Source organism: Microtus pennsylvanicus, chromosome 1, assembly GCF_037038515.1.
Source record: "Microtus pennsylvanicus isolate mMicPen1 chromosome 1, mMicPen1.hap1, whole genome shotgun sequence".
Classification (NCBI taxonomy): Eukaryota; Metazoa; Chordata; class Mammalia; order Rodentia; family Cricetidae; genus Microtus; species Microtus pennsylvanicus.
This window is the reverse complement of record NC_134579.1, coordinates 212,197,350-212,222,994: the sequence shown is the minus strand read 5'-3', so window position 1 is coordinate 212,222,994 and position 25,645 is coordinate 212,197,350. Positions and strand designations below refer to the sequence as shown.

Genomic DNA, 25,645 nt, shown 5'->3' with positions numbered 1-25,645 from the left:
ATGCCTGCATGCAAATATGCACACAAGCCTACACACACACAGAGACATGTACACACACACACACACACACACGCTTCAACAAAGGTAATAAAGTCATCTGCCCCATGATATTAAATGACTGGAGGAAGGCACGGGTGACTGGTAATGGTGTTGTCCATCAACACCTCCATCATGGCCCAAGTCCAGCAGCAACTACCAGAAGCATGCATACCTTTGCACAGAATCTATATTCTGCAGAAAATCTATCCATGGACACCCCAGGAAGATATTAACAGACAGAACCTTTGTCCACACAGTTGTCACACATTCATCTAAAGAACAAAAAGAAATTTAGCAAGTTTAATCAATATTCTTGATGAGTGTAGATACGTATATGCATATATACATACACATATATATCAAAATTGAGAATTTACAAATAGGATTTGAAGCACCTTGCCCAGTGGTGGATAAGTCTTTAGTATAAATCTCAAAGGGAGTGTGTTTCCTTTGGTAATTTCAGTAATTCAATTCTACGTCATACAGACAGGTGTGAAGCTTAAACTCAGCTGCTTCAAAGACGAGAAAAGCAGAAAGCATTCTGTAAAGCAAACAGCATGCCAGTGCCGTTCCCTGGAGATCCTGGAGTATCCAAATTTTGTGCCGGAAGAGTCTGGAAGTCACACTGGATCTTCTGCTAGGTTGATGTCTGGAATGTGTGATTACAGATAAGGCATGAAGAAGAAGTTTCAGCAAAACCAAATTCTCTTTATGGTCCAGACCAAGAAATGTGGCCGAATTCTGACCGAAGAGGACCAGATGCTCTGTGTCCACCCTGTGGCCTCCTGATACCCTGGGACGTTGGGCTTGGAACACTGTCTTTCTCTTGCCCACAGTCCCTAGTGCAAGTTAGTCAAGCAGGCTGGAGGGTGAGCTTGCAGCAAGCTGGTCCTGTGGTTACCACTTTCCCGGGATGGAGACTCCACACTCATACCAGCCCACATAGTAGTAGGGGGTTCCAAAGCCAATGTTGCCAAAGCTGACGGGCTCCTGGCGGTACTGACGGTAGTAGCCTGGAAAGGCAGTGGGAAAGAAAGAGAAAGATCGTCAAAGTCACTGATGGGAAACATCTCATCCTGCAGTCTGGGTGTTAGTTGCGAGTACACTGGGCCAGTTCTATGTGTCATCATAATAATAGGTCTACCCCATCATGTTTCATGGGAAATAATCCAGATCTTCTCTCACTTATCACAAGAGAACATGATTTTAGCCAATCACTAGTGAGCACTCACTGTGCAGTGTACCCCGGTCTGTGGAAACTGAACAGCACTCACCCTCATCCTGTTCTCTGAGGTCAGAGCTTCCAGCTCCCCAGAGTTGCGCAGCTCAAGATTTAAGCCCCAGAACCTAGAGTAGACTTTTAGACCTTTCCAGAAAAAAATCTGAGCATTGCCAACTCCTTGATGTGGAAGGATGTTCCAGTAGCCTCAAGATGTTTTGGGGGGCTCGACGGCTCTCACATTTAGCCTTATTTACTTTACTCTTATCAAATAAAGGCTAGCTTCCACTGTACCAGTGAGCATGTTAACCAGCCGTGGTTAGTACCACAACCTTAGCTCTTAGTCACAGAGGAGCCTGATAACACAGGACTGTAACAGATGCTAGGGCACTGTGAGAGCTAAAAAGATATGGGGTGTACGTGGAGATGAACTGAGCCGGCTTACATATTTGACCTAACAGTACTCTAGACATTTCTACTGAAGCATTGCTAGATGAGGTTATAATTTAAATCAGCAGACAAAGAAGATTGTCTCTATAATGTGGCCCCACCTAATCAGGTAAAAATCTTAACCAAAATGACAATTAAGTCTTAATAAAAAGTCTAGAGAGGAAGTGGAGGACTGTGCCACAACACAGCCTCTGTCAGACTTGCAGAATAGAGTGAAATCTTCCCGAGTCTTAGTTTTTGTCCCACCTACTGCAGGCTGGAAATGCCACCCTCCCCCACCCCCGCATCTAGAGTCACCTGAAGCATTTGTCTATAGTAACTCTAAGAAGTAGACAAATCCCATTGGTTCTTTATTCTAGACGCAAGATTCTAAATATGCTTATTTTGCTGCCTGTGTATTTTAATTATTAGAAAATGGCTAATTCATTGTGTTGGTATTTTTGTCAACTTGGCACAAGCCAGGGTCATTGGAGAGGAAGGAACTTCACCTGAGAAGATTTTTCCATCAGATTGTCAGCAAACTGAGCAAGTCAATGAGCAACACTCTTCCATGGCCACTGCCTCCCGGTTCCTGCCCTGCTTGAGTTCCTGCCTGGACTTTCTTTGATGATAGTCTGTGACCAGGATGTGTAAGCCAAATAAACCCTTTCATCTCCACATTGCCTTTTGGTCATGGTATTTTATCACAGCAATAGAAACTAAACAGAGATGCTCATGTAAAATCCACATATTTTTCCACAAAGAAGAAACCTATAGATCAGCACATCATATCCTGAATGTACAACATCAGCAAGAGTTGAGTGTATGATGGAAAGATGCTGGACTGCTTCCAGCTGCTGCTGGTTTGCATGGCAGGCTGAGCTCATCTGTGACATCCCACACTGGCTAGCTTTTGTGTTCCCGCCTCACAATGCATCATCAGAGAGCTGGTGCCCTGACCCTGAAGCCTCTTCTGGTGGGTTTCATGCTTGCTCTTCACTCAAGTTGAACTCCGCTGTTCACTGTTCATGTTCATCTGTATTGTAAGATTCTGCTCACACTGCCTCTCCTAACAACCAAATTTATACGCTCACCAAGAACACAATCCCTCGAGAAGAGGACAGCCAGGCGGCATAATCTGTTGTTATTTACACTTCACATTGCCCACCGTTGTTCACCTTCCACACAGTTGCTTGCTCTTCCTGGGGACAGAGCTTATTTCTGAGAACAGGGTTGGGGTCTTATATACTCCTCTGTATTCCCGGTTTCTCAAGGCCAGCATATGGTGGTAGTACTTTAATTCCTTATTTTAACCCTTTATGATCCAAAGTGCTCCCAACATTAATCTCTAAATTTTAGGTCAAAGGCAGAGCTACCACGTATTTTCTCATTATAACAATTTTCCTCTCCCACCCACAGAATAAGACAGCAGCTTTGTCCTTCTTACCTTGAATAGTGGGGAGGGCTTCCACATAAGACTGAGGCCCTGTTCTTCCGTCCAGATGTGAATCCACAAACTGACAATGGTCTTCGCCTCTCCCCCAGCTGTCTCCAATGCTGTAGAATGTGTCTGTGTGAGGGTATATCACAGGTCAGTGACTACTGGAGAGTGTCATAGCTGGCTTACAACTTAGAACAAGCATTGGAGACTGTTTGAGTTATTTAAATCATGTGTTCCATAGTTTCCATGTCTGAAAAATGTTTGTAATGGCAGAAATGTCATTAAGTGTTGTGAGAAGCCCCCAAGATCTTGTATACTAAACACTTAATATATGCCTGTATATGAACAATACAGGCAGCTCCACCCTGCAAATAATGGACCTTTTAATCCTCAGCTTTCAAGAGGGAAGGTTAGAAGCCAGACTTGTCTGTATAATTAGAAGAAACTTCCCACACAGCTGCAGGCACGAGGTGCTGTCCATGGTGCTGAATCACAACTAGGGGTTGGACAACTCTGTTTCCCACACTGGGATCCCGAAGATGATTGCGCAATCTCTCCCAGAGATTTTGAAGGGAGAGAAAATGGTTGGAAGAGATGAATGGAGACACACAAAGATGGAGACAGAGAGAGAACAAGATAGGGAGAGACTGGTGATGAGATGAAGCAGATAAATCTCGAGAGATGAGGATGGAAGGGAAGACTTTGGTTTTGACAAACCTATTCTTTCTAGCAAGAAAAAGAAACAAATTAAAAACTGATCAGGCCAGTTGGTTTTGGATTTCATGCCCCAAATGCAGTGGGCACCTATGTATAAAGCTAGCTATCCCAAAGTGGAATCTACAAAACTGGTTTGCACCAAAGTCCTCACAGTCCCAGACCTCAGACACATCCTAAGGCATCTGCTTTCCAAGTCAGTGCCCAGCAGAAGTTTACCACAGCCACCCAAGCGCCAGACCTACCTTTCAGGTTGTCGCTGAGGTAGATCTTATATCTTAGTGAGTTACAAAGAATGACTCCCACAAACTTTTTGTACCACGTCCGCTTCACATACTGCCGACCATGGCAGTCAGTGTTGCTGGGGTCATGCTTGAAAGCAAATGGGATCCAGATGGGCTCACCACCTTGACAACACAAAACACATGCTCTAAGGTAAGGCGGGTTCCAGGGGCTATCAGACACAAACTATCAGGAAACTGAGCATTTCCTCTGGGCCTTCCTTCCTCTTGGGGCTTCTCTGAGCATATGTGCATGCATTATCTATTTCCCCTTTCTTATTCAATGCTAGAGTACAACTGAAGTTCTAAAAATGTCTCCTTAAGGCTCATGCATTAGAGGCTTGGTCTGCCTGCTTCTTATGGGCCATGGAGAGATTATTGGATCAAGCAGGTTCTAAGGTCATTGTGGGTTAACCCATTCACTGATAGACTCAAACCTGAGTGAAGGAGAAGCCTGGGGAAGGATACATGTAACCAGAGCATGGCTGTGAAGGGCTCCCTTCTCCCACCTGCCTGCCTGCTGTGAAGAGCAGCTTTGCTGTCCTACCTCCCGCTACAAGGTTGCACCTCACCTTAGACCTGGGATCAAGGGAACCAAGTGACTGTGCTCTGGAATCTCCAAAACCATAAACCAAAACTAAATCCTTCTCCTTTGGTTTTCTTGGGGTTTTGTCATGACAACAAAAAGCTAAGTACCACATTAAAAAAAAAACCTAGAGTATTTAAGATCTTGCAGTTTCAACAAAGGGTTCTCAATGCTAATGGCAGATGTAAGCCTCAAGGAAAAGCAGCTATATTGGCATATTTGACCCTTGGGACAGGCCACAGTACTCCAAGTCCCTATGTCTAAGCATGCTCTTTTAGTCACTCCTTATTCCTGTTGAACTAGAAACACAGGTTTATTCAGTTGGTTGGCTGAGGAGGGCAAACCACCCTCATATACTTGCAGTTTGTCACCTTTTTGTCATATTAAAATACTCAAAAAACATGTAAACAAAGAGCCTATTTTATAGGTATTAGCTATTCCATCATAGTTTTTCATAGATACCAAGAGCTATAGTCCTACTAAAGCATTTCCAAGTAATTCTCTTCCACAAAGAAAATAGAGGGTGAACGAATCGAAGTTATCAGAAAAAAAATCACATAGATGTAAAATGTCCCACCGTCTCTCCCTGTGGGTCATCATAGTGACTGCACATCTTAAAGTCACATCAACCTGTGGGTCGTCATGGTGACTGTACACCTTACAGTCACATCAACCTGAGCATCAGAATCCTCAAGATGAGAAACTCACCTGGTGGCCTCACAACAAGCAGAGGATTGTCTGTGGATGAAAAAAGAAATAATTGGCTTTGTAACATGCATTGCGGTTATAAAAATGCTGAAACACTGACTATAATTAAAAGAGCTAACCAAATTGGAATAGAGAGAAAATAATGTTTTATCAGATAACAAAGTTTCCCAGAATGAAAGAATACTTTCATTCTATAAGTATTTTCTCTTGAGAAATACTCTCAGTCAACTGCCTTGTTTTTGACACAGAAGCTGTGAGTTTCTGGGAGAGACAATGTTTTGAAATTGTGCACCATAAAAGCAATCAGTACTTCAGACTGGCAAGATGGTTCAGTAAGTAAGCCAAACCTGACAACCTGGCTTTTACCCCAGGATCTACCTGGTGGAAGAAGAGAACCAGCCCTTGAAAGCTGCCCTCTGACCTCCACTGTGGCCTGCATACACATGCTCTCATATGCACACCCTGGCATGTACACACATGCTCTCATATGCACATCATGGTGACACATTCTCTCTCTCTCTCTCTCTCTCTCTCTCTCTCTCTCTCTCTCTCTCTCTGTCTCTCTGCTTCTCTCTCTCTCTCTCTCTCTCTCTCTCTCTCTCTCTCTCTTCTCTCTCTCTCTCTCACACACACACACACACACAAATGCACTTTCAAAATTAAAGAAATAAATCATGTAAAAACTTTATTAAGCTTCATATTTAGGGAGGTCTGGTGATTTATGAGAAGGTTCTGTGTACTATAATATCACACACGATTCCATTCTTCAGTGTTTACCCAACAGAAGGCAAATTACAAACCCAAGCACTTGTATATAGACACTTAGAGCATCTTTGTAATTAACACACAATAGAACAAACTTCAATTGCAGCAGATTGGGCTGAATGGAGATATTGTGGTGCAGCTGCACAAAGAAATACAGACCAATGATGAAAGGGAAACGAAGGACTAACATGCACAGTGCATGGATGATTCTGACAGAACCCGACACAGGGGTCTACACTCTAGTAACACGCACAGTGCGTGGGTGATTCTGACAGAACCCGACACAGGGATCTACACTCTAGTAACATACACAGTGCGTGGGTGATTCTGACAGAACTAGGCACAGGGGTCTCCACTCTAGGCCACTTATGTCAAATCCTAGATGACGTGAACTCACTGGAGATAGCAAAGGGTGCAGGACAATAGGAAGAAGCTGCTGGTAGTGACAGACATGCTTCCTGTCTGGACAGTGACCAGGGCTAAATATAGCTCAAAATCTATGACATTTAATATTTTAAAACTATCTATGCTTTAGCTGCAAAAATCAATTCCGAGAGTGTGGAACTTGCTTTTAAAGAAATTTTGCTTCAGAAAAAAAATCATTTTTAGGTGGTGTTGGGCTCAAACCAGTGCCTTCTGGTATGCTGGGCCAGCACTCTGCCTCATGTCCCTGGGACCCATGCAAGAACCTGGCCTTACAGAGCCTGGGAGCTTGGCCTTCCAGCACTCCAAATACAAGGACATATGGGATAGTGTATTAAGACAGAATAGGAGCTCAACTCTAAGTGTGTGTTACAGGCATCTCTGCCCCTTTGTAGAGATTCTAGAAGGAGACTTGGATACCTGGAGAAGCAGCTGTCTCCCATGGCATCTAAGGTGAATGTTCCCAGAGGGTGGCTCCTGCCTATAATCTCAGGACTCAGTAGCCTGAGACCAGCCTTAACTAGTTAATCAATTGCAGGTCAGCCTTGGCTACTCTGTTGCAATAAAACCAAAACCAACCAAACAAATAATAAAAATCCAGCAACAAAGAAAGCTCTAAAACTGTTTTATACCAGGGAGTCAAAACTATCTTTAGATTGAAAACTAAATTTGCTTTTCCTTTCATTAGAACTCGACCTCACTTCTTTTCTAACCTAGCAGAGGTGGGGGTGGGGTGGGAAGGGGGTGGAGGGTGGGGTGGGATGCTTGTTTTAAATTATTAAAAGAAACCTGATCTCACCCAGAAGATAAGATATTTTCTTGTCTTAATTTTCACTATACCAATAGCCATCATTATGATCATTTATTTCACTTTTCAAACAGCAAAACAAAGAAGAATGTGCCCATACCTGACTCCGTAACAAATGAGACCGAAGGGCTGACAGGCCCATAGCCATGAGGATTTTTGGCTTGAACTTTGAAATAGTATCTGAAATTGAAAGAAAGTATCTTTTAAAAGAGAAATTTATTTGACTTCTGAGTCATGAGACAGATTCCCAACCTCCCAAGTATGCCTCTGTAGTAACTCTAGAATCCTGCTTGTCTGTTTTTACACACATACACACCATACACACATGCACACACCAAACACACAGCACACACACTACACATATACACCACACACACACACCTTACACACATACACACACACCACACCCCTATACACCACACACACATACCTTACACACATACACACATACCACATCATACCCCCATATCACACACACACACACACACACACACACACACACACACATTATGCATACACACAGCTGGTCATTCATCCTCATATATTTTTTACTAAACTTTTTCATATTTAATGATGTCTTGAAATAGTACAATTAGCACAGCCCAGGCAGGTGGCTGAGGGGATGGAATAGAAAATTAGACTGATAGCTGCTCAGAGAGCATTTCCTGGATCATACAGGCAGGCACTGGGTATCTTTTCAAGCTCATCCCTTAAAAACCCGATTAAGACTCAGGTGCCAGTATAAACTCCAAGAAAGAGGAGCTGGTCCAACAAAACACAGAGTAGAAATCAAATATTAACCTAACATCTCAGACTCCATGGTGGGTCCAACAATAATGTGACTTGTGACTAGCAGGAAAGTTCTCTTGTATCCTGTAAAGATTTGTATTGGTTTAATAAAATGCTGATTGGCCAGTAGCCAGGCAGGAAATATAGGTGGGCAATTAGACTAGGAGAATTCTGGGAAGAGGAAAGGCTCAGTCTGCAGTGACCACCCAGATGCAGAGGAAGCAAGATGAGAATGCCTCACTGGGTAAGGTACCAAGCTACATGGCTAAATATAGATAAGAATTATGGGTTAATTTAAGTTGTAAGTGCTAGTTAATAATAAGCCTGAGCTAATAAGCCAACTGGTTTATAATTAATATAAGCCTCGGTGTGTTTTGTTCAGACTGAATGACTGCAGGACTGGGCAGGACAGAAACTTCTGTCTGTAGGAAAGTGTGGCTAGGGCTTATCCTTCTCAGAGGAACTAACAAGATGGTCCTGCCTTGAGCTTTGGCACCTTCAGGAAAGAGAAGCCTGTTCAGGAAGAGGAGAGAGGCTTTACTGAAACGATCAAAATATGCCTCAGAACAGAGAATATTCTAGGAAGCATTGTTTGAGTTGGCTAGCTTATAGAGAAGGAAAAGAAGTTCCTAAGCATCTTACTTTGCCAATACTGATGCTCAAAGAAGAACTGGGGATCAGCACATCGGCTGGAACCTCTCCTCTCTCTGCAGTTTCACATAGCATAAGGCTACCATAGGACCCGTGAATGATGGCTCTTGGAACCTTAGAAATAGCATTTTCCTCTAATTTTTGGCCAGAAAGAATGTCTCACTTAACTGTCTCAAAGTTCTTGGCCTGGTTAAGTCAGGCACACAGGTTCATGTGCTGATTAGAAGACAGTACAAAGTTTTAGGGAAGGGCTGTTTACATATGGAGGGTACCACTGACTCCTGGTCACAGGCCACAGGTAAGATCATCACACAGGCCACAGGTAAGATCATCACACAAGCCACAGGTAAGAACATCACACAGGCCACAGGTAAGAACATCACGCAGGCCACAGGTAAGAACATCACACAAGCCACAGGTAAGAACATCACGCAGGCCACAGGTAAGAACATCACACAGGCCACAGGCCACAGGTAAGATCATCATCACGGGCACCTCTGGCCTCACAGCACACAGAGACATTTTCCCATGGTCTGAATGAAGAAGAGAAAAGCCATTTGGTAAAATCTGAAGTTGTCCACATATTGATTCTATTCATTTCAATTCTTTATTTTTTTAAAAAGATATGCACAATTAAGAACACATTTCCAAATCTCAATGGACCCAGCAGTGTGTGTTTCTTGATTAGTCACACTCTCGATCAGTGGCTGTGGAGACACTTAGGGAAAAACTCCAATGGCAGTTCCAACAGTGGGTTGGCACAAATCATCCATTCTACTTGAATTTCGCAAAGACTTTTTTCTTAAAAGAGAAGCCATTTAAAAATGAGGAGTGCTATCTTTGTTCAGAAGCCACACGGGACACCTGTGCTGAGTAGTTCCTCACATCCCTGACGGGACTGCCCTAAAGCTCTTATACAATCTTTCTACTGTAAAATAAGATTTTAAAATACACAGACTCCAAGGAGCTACGGCCGGGTCTTTGTTTGGAAAAAAAATAATAGGTTATGTTATAAGCCACCAAGGCTCATGTTTAGACTCTGGCTCCTCCTCTGAGTGGGGTGATTCCTTGTCTCTCCCGAGGACTCTAAGGCTGGTTATCAAAGGTCCTGAGCACTGGGGTGGACTGCCAAAGAGGCTGCCCAACGGATACCAAAGTTTTCACACCAGCTCAGTATGCCGCTCCGTGTGCAGGGGGGGGGGGAGGGGATGAGTTTCTGTTCATTGTATTCATACTGCTCAGACTGTTTGCAGCTGCTGTTCACATGGGTTCTGAGGAAATTTGATGAGAGAAGGTCCTATACTACACCCTACCTGCATCTCCATCCCAAGAGCCAACAGCCCATGCTTGCTTGGAGGAGGCAGAAGAACCTGGGTGCATGGGGCAGAAAAGCCTGGGCACACGGGGCAGATGAAGCCTGGGCACATGGGGCAGAGGAGCCTGGGCACACGGGGCAGATGGAGCCTGGGTGCATGGGGCAGAAGAGCCTGGGCACACGGGGCAGATGGAGCCTGGGTGCACGGGGCAGATGGAGCCTGGGTGCACGGGGCAGATGGGGCCCGGTACTGTCCATCTTCCCCTCATCCTCATTCTCTTTTGAGACTTTCCATCTTCCTAGAACATTTCAAGCTTTGGAGCCCCCCTCTTCCTGGAGCAATTTTGCCTCAGCCCACCTCGCCTCACCTTACCTGTTTGTTCTCTGGTTTAACTGCTGTGCACTTCAGACCTAACTTTCTCAGGCTCTTACAAAACTAGCCCTGGGCTCATAAGAATAGGGAGGCCCCTATTGTGTACTCTCCCTAAACTTCCTCAAGACACTGACTGTGGAAGTCTGTATCTGTACTGTTTGTCCTTCTTAACATCTGTCTCATCTTCCCACAATAAAACCCATGAGGACAGCACTGTGAATTTTATGAGGGCTGCATCCGGTTCACCCCCATGTCCCAAACCCTGGCTCAAAATAAACAGGAAGAATTGCTTGAATGAAGTTTGGACTCAGAGCCGTGGTCAGAACAAGGACCCCTTCTCCTTATGCTACCATCACCTGGCAGTCAAAATGCCAGAAATCCAATATGGCAGCAAAATATATGGCAAGAACATTGGACACAGGCAGGGGAGGCAGGGCAGGGAGAGGTCAGGAGACAAAGATTTGACTTTTGCTGCAAATGCTCATGTGGCAAACACACTGGAAGGCATCGTCCAGCGTTTTGAAATGTCTGGTGGCAGTGCTGTCGACGTAAGAAATCCCTGCACACAGAAACACACACACACACACACACACACACACACACACACACACACACACACACTGACCCTATTTCACCTGATCCTGTTGCTTTTATTTCCTCTGATTAACTTTCATTGCTGGTCAACATTCATTTCATTAGAAAGGAATGAAGCACTTTCTCCATTCCGGGACTTATTGCTTCATTTCATTTGCCAAATCCTGCAGTTCATAACAGTTTATGGAAGCTTGGTTCCAGAGAGCCTAAATGGCACATTAAAATGTCACAGGGAGTGCTCCCAGCTTTGGGGAAGTCTCCTGGTAGCAGGGCTCTAGCCAGATTCTGTCCCCTCTAGCATATGTCCGCTGCATTTCTCTGTCGCTCTGCCTGTGGCAGCTCCTTTGAGCTCCTTTCTGCAAGCCTGCTGGTGCTATACAACAGTGTGCTGCTGTGGCTATCTGGATCCTACAGGCCCGTTGATGTTGCGCAGTTGGCCTTAGCAGGAGTACCTGACCACAGTCACGGAAATGTTATAAACCAGGAATTCCCCCCACCCCATGCCCAGCTGACCACACAGTCAGTGTACCGGCACACCACTGCCTGGCCAAGGCATACTTAGTAGGTCACTTGTGTTCATCCACCAGGTCACTTTCTGATGACCTCCCAAACCAAGTGATACAACTGGAGAATGCAGTCACGCACTCCTGTGTGGACCATATTGCCAATTTCGCACTGAGTGCCGTAAACTTTGGCTTGCAGAAGCACTAGTGCTCTGATCCAGCCACTGCTCAGTGATGGAGACACACTTGTACCCTTTACTAATGCATGCAACCCACCCTTCTAGAATGCACTGAACACCTGCATCACAAACCTTAAGTGTCAGATAATTAATACATTTGACAAAATGCTGTCCCACTAATATCACACAGCAAGGTTGTATTAAAAGCTGAATTAATTCTCTTCCAACATATAGAACAACATTCCTTCCCTCGCGGAAGGCAATGCTTGGGAAAGGAATAAACCCACTTGTTAAGTAACAGCTACAATACATGCAATAATTTCTCTTAAGCAAAAGGCATGGTACATGGTAAGCCTTCATTGCTATTCTGTAAGCTAAACCAAGAATTCAGGGAAATGGCGAGACTTTGTTCCCAAGCAGATGATACTGTGACCAAGCTCACAGGTCTGACTGTATCTTTCTAAGTGACCACTGTGTCATACCTTGTGTTTGGCTTCAGGTTCTCAATGGGCAGGTGGGTCACTGATGAAGTCTGTGTTGACCATTTGTTCCTGATGAAGTCCTCGTAAGAGGCACTGTAGACCAAGTACCCTGGAAACAGGAAGAGGGAGGAGCCTGGTGAACATCAAGGAACCTGCCCTAGTTTGTTTTCCTGATGCTTCAATAAACACCATGACCACCAGCACCTTGGGGGAGGAAAAGACTTATTCCAGTTTACACTTCCAGGTCATACTCTATCACTAAGAGGAAAGAAACTCAAGCAGGAATTTGGAGCAGAAACCAGAGAGGAATGTTGCTTACCTGCTTGCTTCCTCCTCTGTGCTCAGCTGCCTTTCACATACAGCCCACACCCACTTGCCTAGGAATTGTACCACCCACAGTGGACTGGACTCTACCACATCAACTATCAATCAAGAAAATATTCCGCAGCTATCTCTATGGGCCAATTGCGTAGAGGCAATGCCCCAGTTGAGACTCCCTCAGATAATTCGGGGCTGTGTCGTGTGACAGCTGAAGCTAAGAGGGAGCCAGATCACAAAGAGCTATGACAGGGAGGGGTAACGCATGCATACAATGAGAACCTCAAGGAGAGCAAGCGTCACTTTGAGATAGGATGGTATACCTCAGTAACTTCTGATGAACCCAGATGGGGACAGCACCCTCAAGTGCTTTCTGATGTCTCACTGGTTCCTACTCCTCTTCCTTCTCTGCCACCATCACTCGCTGGCCTCACTCAGCTCATTGGGGCTAATTACATCTAATCCTGACTTCACAGAGAAAAAAGAAGTGGGGGGAAAACAGTGTTCTGCACTTAGTATTTACTAAGCCAGACTTAGACAAATGTCCTGTTTTCTCTGTTATATGTGGAAGATAGATAGATAGATAGATAGATAGATGATAGATAGATAGATAGATACATGATAGATAGAGATATGAAAGAGACAGAGATAATACATGTGTGCATGCAAAGATAATGATGATAATGGCAGATGATAGATAGATATATAGATAGACAGACATAGAGAGCAAGAGAGATAGATGATAGAGATAGAGAGATGATAGAGATAAACAGGTAGATGATAGATGGATGATAGATAGAGATAGAGATGATAGGTGATAGATAGATAGATAGATAGATAGATAGATAGATAGATAGATGGATAGATATAGATAGATAGATCATATATATGACATGAAAGTTGCAGAAAGTGAGATTAAAGGGGCAGGGGAGAGGGTGAATATTGCCATGGTACATTGGAACAAAAATGTGAATCTGCAAACCATCACTGTACAACGAATACAAAAATAAGAACTCAAGGATAGCCAAAGCCCAAGTTTCCTGGTAGAGATACACAATTGTCCTGTACATGAAGTGAAGAATGCTGGCAGTGAGTCCCAGGCCTGTGGGTGTGACTGAAGACTCACAGTGACCCTCACTTGTTGGTCATCATTCACCCATGATTTCCATTGCTGACCTTGATCTAGCTGTTTAAGGATAGCAGTCGTATGAGGGATCTGAAGCCAAAGAGAATAAAAGGAGATTTTTTGATAGACTTTGTCATGTGTGCTCACCCATTTGCCAGATATGGCAGTGGGGTGATGGCTCAGAGAAAAGAGCGTCTGCTGCGCAAGCATGAGGAGCTGAGGTCAGATTCCAGATGCACAGAAAGAGTGGAGTGTGGGCACATGCTTCCTATAGCCCCACTGCTGGGCAGAGTGTGGGCACATGCTTCCTATAGCCCCACTGCTGGGCATAGTGTGGGCACATGCTTCCTACAGCCCCACTGCTGAGCAGAGTGTGGGCACATGCTTCCTATAACCCCACTGCTGGGCATAGTGTGGGCACATGCTTCCTATAGCCCCACTGCTGGGCAGAGTGTGGGCACATGCTTCCTATAACCCCATAGCTGGGCAGAGTGTGGGCACATGCTTCCTGCAGCCCCACTGCTGGGCAGAGTGTGGGTACATGCTTCCTATAACCCCATAGTTGGGCAGAGTGTGGGTACATGCTTCCTATAACCCCATAGCTGGGCAGAGTGTGGGCACATGCTTCCTATAACTCCACAGCTGGGCAGAGTGTGGGCACATGCTTCCTGCAGCCCCACTGCTGGGCAGAGTGTGGGCACATGCTTCCTATAATCCCATAGCTGGGCAGAGTGTGGGCACATGTTTTCTATAGCCCCACTGCTGGGCAGAGTGTGGGTACATGCTTCCTATAACCCCATAGCTGGGCAGAGTGTGGGTATGCTTCCTACAGCCCCACTGCTGGGCAGAGTGTGGGTACATGCTTCCTATAACCCCATAGTTGGGCAGAGTGTGGGTACATGCTTCCTATAACCCCATAGCTGGGCAGAGTGTGGGCACATGCTTCCTATAACTCCACAGCTGGGCAGAGTGTGGGCACATGCTTCCTGCAGCCCCACTGCTGGGCAGAGTGTGGGCACATGCTTCCTATAATCCCATAGCTGGGCAGAGTGTGGGTACATGTTTTCTATAGCCCCAATGCTGGGCAGAGCGTGGGCACATTTTCTTACAACTCCACTGCTAGTGCGGAGGGGGGGACACAGATAGGAAGATTGAGGAATTTGTGGTCACCACCCTTGCTAGCTCCATGTTCAGTTCCTGTCTCGAGAGAATAAGGTGGAAAGTGATAGAGCCAGGCACTTAGCACCCTCCTCTGGCTTTCCTACATACGTAACACACGTACCTACACATGTGTGCACAAACACTTCACACATATGAGAGAGAGAGATAGAGAGAAAGATAGAGAGAGAAAAAGATGGGGGGAGAGAGAGAATCTCAGGGGCTTGGTTACAGGCCTTCCTCCACTGATCTCTGCTTTCTTTTAGAAATTGCCATGCATTTCAGAGATTGGTCTCACTAGGCACACAACATGAAATGAGCAGCCGTCAGTTATGCCAAAGACTCAGGTCCCTCCTCACTGACACTTGCCCTGAATCTGGCAGGATGCATGAGGACTGCATTTCCTGGTCCCTTACCCTGACTCTGGGACCCTTGTACAAGGTCTGTAAGAAAAACTAAACTTGGAATATTCTTGAACACTTTTCTCTCCTTAAAAGACGGTGTCAGGGTCCTACAGCAAAGGCACTAGCCGTGTAGAATTACACGTGACGCTTGGGATAGACAATGTTGATCTCGAACCTCTGACACTACCCTTGCCATTGAGAGACACATCCACAGCCGACATGTCTGCCTTCCTCGTACACAGCTCATCCACAAAAGAGGAGACTGTTCACAGAGCTCATCAATTCTTTTTTCTGTGGGAACTCAGTTCAACACACTCGCTCCCCATTGTCATCTTGGCAGGGTTACAGAAACTCATAGGCATCGCACAGGCCAAGACCCAGAGGAGAGACTCAAGATGCTTAGGGTTGTTCCACTTTTCCCAATGCCCACAAAAGGAATTGGGAACCACCCAGGCTGGCATGGGAGCAGCCAGCAGCACAGAAGAAGGAAACACTAAGTAATAGTTAAGTAGAAATGTTTTCATCATTCTCTCCAAGAGGATTTCGGCTAACAAGTAGTTTGTGTGGCTATTTTCAGGATATTGGTTAAAGATATAATGATATTTATTTTCCCTGTAAGGAAATGAGTTCCAGCGAGATGACGTATTATCAACTCAAGGTCATATAAACCAAGCTGGAATTATAATTCAGGACTCTGGCTTCCAGCCTGTGTTCTTTATGACTCACAGGTAAGGCTTCTACTTACCTGTGCTCCCTGTGCCACCGAAAATGATGTCCGTCTTCTCCACTTTACCTGCCCCTTTGTGCATCCACCCATTCCCCTCTCCTCTCTCTACCAGACCTGTGGGAATGCTGAGCATCTGCCTAGGACACACCTGTCACCACGTCTCCAGGGATGGCTTTGTTCCAGTCCACAATGACAAATGAGTGGCAGCCTTCCATGGCAACCACAGTGATGTTGCGGGGGGCATGCTGAGGAGGCAGCTCATTCTTTGTCAGGTCATTTGGAATGAGTTCATCCAGGCTCTCCACTTGGAAGTGATCCAGAGCATCGGTCAGGGAGCACGGGGCTGATGGGTCCTTGCTGAGATACGTCACATAAGGAGCTGGAAAAGACAGAGGTGTCCAGCTGGAGTTGGTTTGGTGTGTGGGGGGGTTGATGGGGGACAGCAGAATCATAGCGTGTGTTCCTTGGAATCAGATCCACAGCTTAGCCTCTCCCTGCCAAGACTCCAGAGACACCTGATGCACCTCCTGGGGCTGTGGAGACGGCTCTGTGAGTGAAGCACATGCTACTCCAGAGTAAGGGCCTCGTTTCAACCCTTAGCACCCATGTGACGGTGGAGCAGGCATGGCCACCATCCATAATCCAACACTTGGGAGGCTGAGACAAGGAGACCCTGTGGTAAGCTGGCACTATAGACTATGATAATTGGCAAACTTTGGGCTCAACAAACAAGACTGCCTTAATACATATCGGGAGGAGTGACAAGGGAGACACCCGACACCAATCTCTGCCCTCTACACGTGTGCCCATGCCCATACAAATAAGCAAACATACACACATATACATAAGCAGAATCAAAGAGCAATCCCTGCCTCTCATGAATGGATCTATGTACATATAGCTCCAAATCTGATTGTTACAAAAGGTCTCGTTGCCCCACCAACACCGATGATTACAACGTCAAAGTGATTTAGAAAGGTCCTCTTACTACAATTTGATGTAATACAAGCCTCCGGCATTCTTCCATTCCTATGCCCTCAAATTTGGAAAATTGTGAGTCAGATAGCTAGCATCCCTCATCGTATTTCGTTCCCTCAGCCATCTTAAGACCAGAGAACCAGATGGCAGCTTCAAGCTTTCCCCTTAGGTGGCCTCCTGCAGAGCTCCGGGAACCTCACAACCCTCTCGGATGTTTGGGTGCAATGCCAAGGTCCAAGCGGCCCTCTGCAGCGCTATTGCTTAGGTTCCCACTCTCACATTTACGGCATGTTGAAGCCCTTCCTGCCCACATGATTTCAGGGGCTACAGAAGTCTGGGAATATGCCAGTCATAGCCTGGTACCCCATCACAACTGAGCCTCCTGATATGAGAATGTGCTCATGAGCCAGGGACAAACAGGCTCTCTGACACCAGCCCACAGATCTTTGACTATATTCTAAGAGAAGTTAAGAATGCCAAGGAATTGACATTAAGGCTTTATATACCCAAGACCCCCAAGTAAGCTCAACGGAAATGACTAGAGATTTCGGAAGGCGTCTTGGTTTTTAGAAGCAATCTGCGGAAGGGCTAATGACACCACCAAATGCCTCTTTCCCTCTTAGCTGTACTCCAGCAGGGGAAAGTGAGAGGTTAGTGGACTCTCCAGACTGCTGGAACACCAGACAAACACTGGCTTTAGCCCCAGGAATGCTGCCTCAGCCTAATGGCTTTGCTCTTTCCCTCGCATGGTGAGACGCCCAGTCACTGCCTCTTGGCTGGCAAGACTTCTTCTCTGCTCATGGCAGAACATTTGTTTTGGAAACCAAAAAGTGTGGTGTTAATCTAAGCTGCTGCTTGTCTCCACTCAGTAACGTATTAATCCAACTGTCTCATTAACACAGTTCATCGAGGGCATGGGAAAAGATGGCTTGGGAAGGGACTAGAGCATAGTTCAGCTGGGTAGAATCTTCCATTGAAATTGCTTTAATTGCTGAGAAAGAAGAGGAGAGAAAAGAATTTCTAGATCCCAATTCTATGAGGCTGATGAAGTTGGAGATGGTAAGCCCCAACAGGGAGTTTTGGCTCTGCAATACTGTCACCACTACTGACAGCATTCGCCAAGCTGCGCTGTTCAGAATTTAGGAAACTGTGCCACTAAAAGTCCAACCATCTTCAGAAGACTGGCCACAGGGTGGGGAAGATGGATCCGTGGGTATGAATGCTTGCTTTACCAGCATGAGGATCTGAGTTTGGATCCCCAGTGCCCACATTAAAAACCTGGCATAGCTGTGCATGCTGTAATCCAGGTATTGGGTGCTGGAGACAGATCCTGCAGTCCCTGGTCAGGCAGCCTAACTGAAATATTGAGCTTCAGATTCAATGAGATGCTGCCTCTGCCTCAAGGGATCAAAGTAGAGTGTGATGGAGGAAGACATTGGGTGTCCTCTGGCCGCTGTGTGCCCATGTGCGGGCACATGAGCTGGCATACTCTAGGTATGCACTCGCTGAAGTCCTCTGTTGAGCACTCACCGGTCTCTGGTTAGTGCAGACTTTTGCAAAGTAATGTGTATCTAAGTAAAATGAGCTCACTAAATTACCTCAACTGGATATTTTACCCCAGGGAAGCATTTTCTTAAAATATACCACCTTAGCCAGGCCAAGGCTTAGTTACGCTGCCTTCAAAGGCAAAAGTTAAAACCAACGTCTCCGATTAAGAAAGTGACATTCACCAACAAATCGTTTCTTTCCAGCCAGATCGAACTCTTCCTCTGGGAAGGAGCTGACAGTGCCTTGCTCTGGGATGACCTTCGGTGTGGCAGCAGTGGTCGAGGGTATGATGGTGGTCGGTGGCCTCGTGGTCTCAAATCCATAATCTGAAAAGATGGAAAGTCTTTGTAAAGGGTGCTAGCAAAAGTGACACTGGTTACAATCTAAGGATATTTAAGATTCAACTGTAAACACACACAGATACACACACACAAACAAACACACCCAACCACACCATTCCAGACTATCCCCTATACCATACACTAATACACACATACTTACTTTTACATATATACACATGCATATATATGTATCACACACCACACCACATGTACTCCTATACTATACAGACACACACATATAGACAACACATATACCACACACATATACACAGATATACACACACGACATGCAAATATACAGATGTTACATATAGGCATACACACAAATGTAATATATAATATTACACTCACCACACACAAAGACACCCCCACACACAACACACACAGATACACTTACACACACATACACACATATCCTCCTCCTGCACACACAGACACATGCATACACCCTGAACCACTGCTATATGCAGCTGCATATTGAGAGAGAGAGAGAGAGAGAGAGAGAGAGAGAGAGAGAGAGAGAGAGAGAGAGAGAGAGAACAAAAGAACATATACACCCACGGGATTGTGGCTAAGACACCTGACACCAGCAGATTAGAGGAAGTATATCCTGAGTTTGGATAGCAAAGCCACACCTGGTGGGCAAGTTTCCAAGGTAAACTTCTCAATAGCGGAGACAAGACAACCCCAGGGCCCTAAGAGTAACCACCAAGAGCAGGTGCAGTTTCTTAAGGGGCTGCGGTACGTGGGGCAGGGACATTTTGCAATATTGAACTAAACCATTTGAAAAATTTCCGTGAAAAGAAATCAACACATGGTGGCTGCATCTATGTTACTTAGTTAGGAAAGAAAAGAGTGAGGAGGAAAAGAGGCTCCATGCTGATTTAAACCATGTGGTTTTGCCAATAAAGATGCCAATGAAGGGGAAGTCTGGGCAGTGGCAACACCAGGATTGCTTCATGGCAAGGGGCTAGGAAGGGACTTGCTTGGAAGCCATACCAGCTCCTCAAGTCTACTGTTTTTCTCCAGCTTAAATATAAATTTGAGAGTGACTCAAAAGAGGGGGTAGTTACCACCCACTGTCCCAGAGGAAAATGCAATCAGGATCAAACACTTTTAACCAAAATAGGATCTTGCGGTAGGGAAATGAAGGTGAGTTTTGGGGTCCGCTCCATACCGTCATCATACACAACGTAGTCCACATCTGTGGGTGATGCTGTGTCAGTGTCCAGGCCTGAGAAGTCATCTAGGGAGGAAGAGGAAAGAGAACAGATCATCACGGACCCATGGCTCTTCCCAGCACTGTCTCAGAATCCTGGCCCTCAGGATGACCACTCATCCATCCTGAGTGGCTCTCAGAAACAAGTTGCCACCAGTACCAGCATCTCCTCACTTCAGCAGAAGGAAGATCATCGGAACTCCAGACAGGAAGCTGGGCCTCCCCTCTTTTATAGATCAGAGAAAGGCAATCCAATACCCTTTGCTCAGGAGCAAACACCTGGCTCTGCATTCTTAGACCCTTCTGCCCACCCGTCTGAATTGCTCTAGACCTGGAGGGAAGCCTGCCGTGCTCCTGACAGAAGCTTGGCGCAAATGCTCAGAGATGGCCTGGAGAGTGGGGCTCTGCCCTGTGACAAAAATCCCTGCCCCAGTGACCTCAAGTTATCTGCCTTTATTCCCCCCTCTTCTGTCTTGCCATTAGAATATTCTAGAATGAGGTGATTTCCCACCTCTGCTTGCCTCTCGCTTGACAGACTGCACTACCTGAGTTTCCTGTGTCAGCCCTGCTGTAAGGCTCTCCCGTTTTGGCTGGAACGTGATGATTGTTGCAACTGTAGTAATTAGGTTCTTCCAAGTTAAGTAACTTGCTTCCCTAGCCCCTGCCCTCCTTGCCTTGGGGGACCCTAGTAATCGCTAGGAGAGGCATTTGTCAATCACCTGGCATTGACTGACTGCTCAGGGGTTCCCCCTAGCAATGGCTGACTGTGAGCCGGAAAGGGAAATGCTTCAGCCTCCTTCCCTGCCCTCCCTTTGTACCCTAAGACTTGCCCCACTTGTAAGCAGATGACAGGCTCAGGGTTTTACGGAGACCCCCGTCTGTAGTCCCACGTCCCAATGAAAGACTCGTGTTGTCTTACGTCATTCTTTCTCGTCTGTCTTTCCTGCCTGCTGACGTTTTACTACCCAACTTGGGAAATTGATACTCATTGGATTCCTTAACTTGCATATGAACTTTGAATATGTTATGTCAATGACTAAATTTCTCGTTAAGATATTACTAACCTCTAGACACCTTAGGATGACAGAATTTTACTTCAATGTGATTTATAAAATTGTAGATGAAGTTTTTTATATGTCTTCCATTTAAAATTAACTTTTAAATTGTAAATTTAATTATGCAAACTAGTATTAGAATTCCAGTCATGAAGTAATGACTGGGCTGGCAAAATTGAATAATTTGAGGAAATAAAAAGGCTTTTTTTTTTTGCATTATCTGGGAAGCTAAGACTGAAGCTGCTTAGATTTTGTGCAGTGGTGTTATCCCCACCTGGGTCTACAGAGCAATCGCTATGGTGGGAAAGTCTTAAATCCAACTCAAGGGAACCCCTCCCCACTTACTATCTGAAGCCCGCAGCTGTGGCACAGAACTCTCTGAACACAACACCCCCTTTAACGCAGTGGCGGGATGACAGGAGGAAGGAGCAATGCCTACCAGATGCCTTATGGACTCTGGGTGCCCTCGGTGTGTGCCGTGAGAGTTACACAGCACATCCTTGGGATACCCATGTTTATCACGCCCACTTCTCAGGCTCCACGCTGGGGCTCTGAGAGGGTTCATAGTGACCTGAAGCCCCACAGATGCGGAGCACAGAACTTGAGCTTCAGGCTTCTTGGCTCAGAGTTCATGTACTTCACACTCCATCAAACTACCTCTCCTTTTCAGATGCTGAACTAGCCAATCCAGCTGTTTGCTTGCAAACACGCATTGTTTGACTCAGCATTCCACAGGGAAATGGAAGGGGAACAAGTGTATAAGCTCCCTTCCCCGGGAAACCATATGCATCAATTTGGCATTTTTTAGCCATCAGACATAACTTACACAGCAGTATTTCAGTCTATAACATAGTGAGCAAGACAGTGCCAAAGGGAGCTTCTATGGTGGAGGGCAGGGACACTCTTCTGCCGCCTGCCCAGCATCTTCTGAACACTGCAGCAGGACACTCAGAGCTACCCTCAGCTGCTCAAGGCAGGCTCCAGCACCCTTGAACATCACCTTGGGGTGGCAACCTGTGCTTACAGTGAATGTTAATAAGGCCAGTTCCAGATCATCCACCCTTCAGCAGGGATGGTCATCCTGTAAAAAAATTCCAAAATTCTAAGCATGGTTGTATACACACACACACACACACACACACACACACACACACACACGTTATCTACGGGCTAGGTCAACATCAACATGCCTGTATCCAAGACAGAATTACTTCTGAGTCAATTCACATTTTGTTTTCAAGTTCATGGTGACTGAAGTTTGGGTTTATCTTGCCACCGTTGGTTCCTGACCACCATCTTTTGCCTTTATCTTTTAGGAGCACAGTGTGATTTTACTCTCTGGTCATTTCCATTCCATTTTCATTATGTCTCCAGGTTTAAAAAAAATAAGCAAAAATGTGCATTTTTTTACTATTCCAGGACAAGCATGAACAAGAAGAAGCAGAACTCTCTTTGTGGATTCCCAAATCCATGGCAATGCCCAGAGCTGCTGAGATGGCCGGTCCCGCGCAGAAGGTCATGGGTGCTAAATTAGATTCTTGTGATGACCAACACAGGCTTCTGGAATAAGTGAACATCCCACCAAGCAATTGAATATATTTCTAGAATCAAATAAAATCAATTTATTTCTGAGTTACCACCATCTTCTCTCCAAGTAAATGTATCTTCTCTGTGTCAGAACTGTACACCCACATATCATCAGAACTGATGACCACCTGACTCTGTCGTATGGGACCACTTGGACTCTGTAAAATTGGATGTCCTATAACCCAACCCAGAACCCCTGTCAAAATTTGATCTTCATATAAAAGTGGCTTCCAGTCATCGACATGTTGTGTGCCCGAGTCTTTTCAGTACCTCATGAAAATAATGAATGCACTCTGTCTCCAAGGAATTAGGGCCTCAGCTCCAGAGACATTATAATGGCTTTTTAAAGGTTTTTTCTCTGTAGAAGTATAGAGAGAAGAAGTAGACAGCAGCGAGGGACCTCGGGCACATTCCCACATGGGATTGTGGCTCCAATGGAACTACGTTCTGATTATTCTCCTTTCTGTCAGGAGGGTGAGCACGGCCAGCTGGAGCTGTTTTCTAAAATGACGAATGTGTCTCTCCAACATGTAGCGAGGTCACATTACACATTCTTGAATGTTCAGTTGGCTCAGGGCATCTCCAGATACATGCAATTTCACACAATCTGCTGCAGAAAGAGACTGGAAAACAAAGATCACTGACTTTTACTTCTCAGCTAGAAAACCCAGAATTACCTCTTAAAATCTTAAGATATTTAGATGCCTAAGGATGATAATGTGGTACCCTGGGAAATTAGAGACATGGCAGATTCTATTATCTCAGCTCTGGAGTTCATTACTGAGCTAAAAAACAAAAAGTTATTCTGTGTGTGTGTGTGTATGTATTCATGGATGCATGTGCATGGATATGTATACGTGTGTGCATGTGTGTGCGTTCACGTGTGTGTGAATGTGTGTATGTACATGGATGTGTGTATGAATGTGTATGTGTGTGAAGGGTGTGTTTTCACGTGTGTATGTGGATGGATATGTGTATGAATATGTATGTGTGTGCAAGGGTGTGTGTATATGTGTAAAAAGAGAGGAATAAATGCAATAGTATCAAGGAAACAAACTTGCACTGTGCATCTCTGGCTACGGGAAGTAGAACATTCATAACATAGAGGAAGTATCCATAAATAACAGAGTTGCTGGCATGACTGAATGGCCCGAGGTTATTCCTAGAACATTTCTTGAGAGAGGTTTTCAAAGGAAAAGAGGAGGAGGCCTGATTTCACCAAGGGAGCCAAGACTCGAATGTTTGGATGCTTAAAAAGCTGGAGAGCAGAAACCAAACCCCAGGACTTTACGAACGGAATAGAATGTCCAGTGTTCAGCTGAAGCGAGGTGGGAGAGGGGTTTGGAAAAGCCCCTCAGTGGTATTCTTCACCGCCAGCAGTGCAGATTCCAAGTCATAACTATGGAGCAACAAACACTCAGGTTCCTAAGCTGGGGAGTGCACCAGCAGCCAGGATGGTTTCCCACTGATTGTAGCTGTGTACTGAGAGCCACTGTGTACCCAGAGTGAGCGTGTGTTCAGGATGGAACTTTATTTAGCACTGGGAAGGAGACAATGTGAAGGGAACATGATGGTGAAAGCAAAGCAAGGGCATGGGTGAGACCCAGGTGTTTCTGTGGGTTCTGTACGTGAGCCAAGAAAGAGCCTCCTTCCTCTGATGCTGGGCATGACTGGGACCTGCTCGGCTCCGTGTCATTGCAGTGACCACAGAGCATTCCTGACCGAGGCCGTTACAAGGTACTCAGTCGACAAGAAGATTGTGTGACACAGTGGTGAGCTGGCTCTTCTAGAGCCATCTGACTCTGCTATTTTCAAATCTCCAGCCATCTTTGGGACTCAGTTCCTATCCAAGAGGGAAGCAAGCACTGTGTCTGGCTCGTGATATTTGAAAATGACATGTTAAATCAGAAGCGAGTACACAGTAAGCCATTGGCGCCCACTGCTAGCAACTGAGAAAGTAATGATCTGTGCATGCTAGGTCAGTCGACCAGCATAGTGACACAGACAACAAGAGCAGCTCTAAGACATGAAACAGTGGTCAAAAGATAAAAGATTATATCTAACAATAAGGGGGCGGTCTCTGAGGGGTGATGAACATGTCTGTGGTCTTGATGACCAAATGTGTGCACAAGCCTTCCCTCCAAACTCTTCAGACTCACATGCACAGCTTTTTATATGTCAACCACATCTCAGTGAGAGGATTTTAAATTAAAATATTAAATAACTATGGTTAGAATCAAAGCAAAGAAGAGAACATGCAAGTTTTAGCATCCAATGGTATAGAAAGCAGATCTCACTGAAGGATTTTTAAAAATAATGCATAGTCCGCTAAAAACAGCAGAGGATCTGCCACTCTCACCAAGTTTAGTTGGTTTTTTTTCCACAAAACTTCATAAAATTTATACTTGATTTCAAAATGCTGCCGAGGGGTCCATTAGTCTTTGGTTGGACCAAGGAGTTAGAAGTAGGGTTACAAGCAAAATGCACACTGTTCATTGCGATCGGCGAAGAAAATGTTAGTACAGATGCTAAGAAAATTTACTGGATTTCACGTCAAATTAAAGTCTGGGATAGAGCAATGTAAATGAAATCACATGCAGGTAAAGTAAAATGCCAAACGGCAGTGATGGAAATCAAATCCTAGGCAGTCATTCTTTTGTTTACAGCCACTTACTAAAGCAATCATCTATAGTCACACGTCCACTTTCAGAGATAAACATATTAATGTATGCAGAAGGAGGAAGCCACTTTAACACTGAGAAGTTAAAGGTAAACGCAGGAGCCAGCAAGACAGCTCAGCAGGTAAAGGCACTTGCCACCAAGCCTGGTGACTCAGCTCCGTCTCTGGAACTCATGCCGTGGAAGGAGAGAACTGACTCTCACCT

The 25,645-nt window shown here is 45.4% G+C and overlaps 1 protein-coding gene across 3 annotated transcripts in view; it reads right to left on the bottom strand.

Annotated features, from left to right (window-relative positions):
- Positions 1 to 312: 312 nt before the first annotated feature.
- Positions 313 to 25,645, bottom strand: part of Fndc1 (fibronectin type III domain containing 1) — an 88,552-nt gene continuing 63,219 nt past the window's right edge. For all 3 annotated transcript variants that reach the window (XM_075950661.1, XM_075950665.1, XM_075950673.1), the window contains 9 exons: positions 20,077 to 20,145; positions 18,741 to 18,884; positions 16,181 to 16,411; positions 12,300 to 12,408; positions 7,514 to 7,593; positions 5,418 to 5,447; positions 4,088 to 4,249; positions 3,135 to 3,257; positions 313 to 1,052 (listed from right to left, as the gene is read on the bottom strand). In XM_075950661.1, coding sequence (XP_075806776.1) covers positions 937 to 1,052; positions 3,135 to 3,257; positions 4,088 to 4,249; positions 5,418 to 5,447; positions 7,514 to 7,593; positions 12,300 to 12,408; positions 16,181 to 16,411; positions 18,741 to 18,884; positions 20,077 to 20,145 — 1,064 coding nt within the window. In that variant the 3' untranslated portion in view covers positions 313 to 936. The remainder of the gene's footprint in view (positions 1,053 to 3,134; positions 3,258 to 4,087; positions 4,250 to 5,417; positions 5,448 to 7,513; positions 7,594 to 12,299; positions 12,409 to 16,180; positions 16,412 to 18,740; positions 18,885 to 20,076; positions 20,146 to 25,645) is intronic.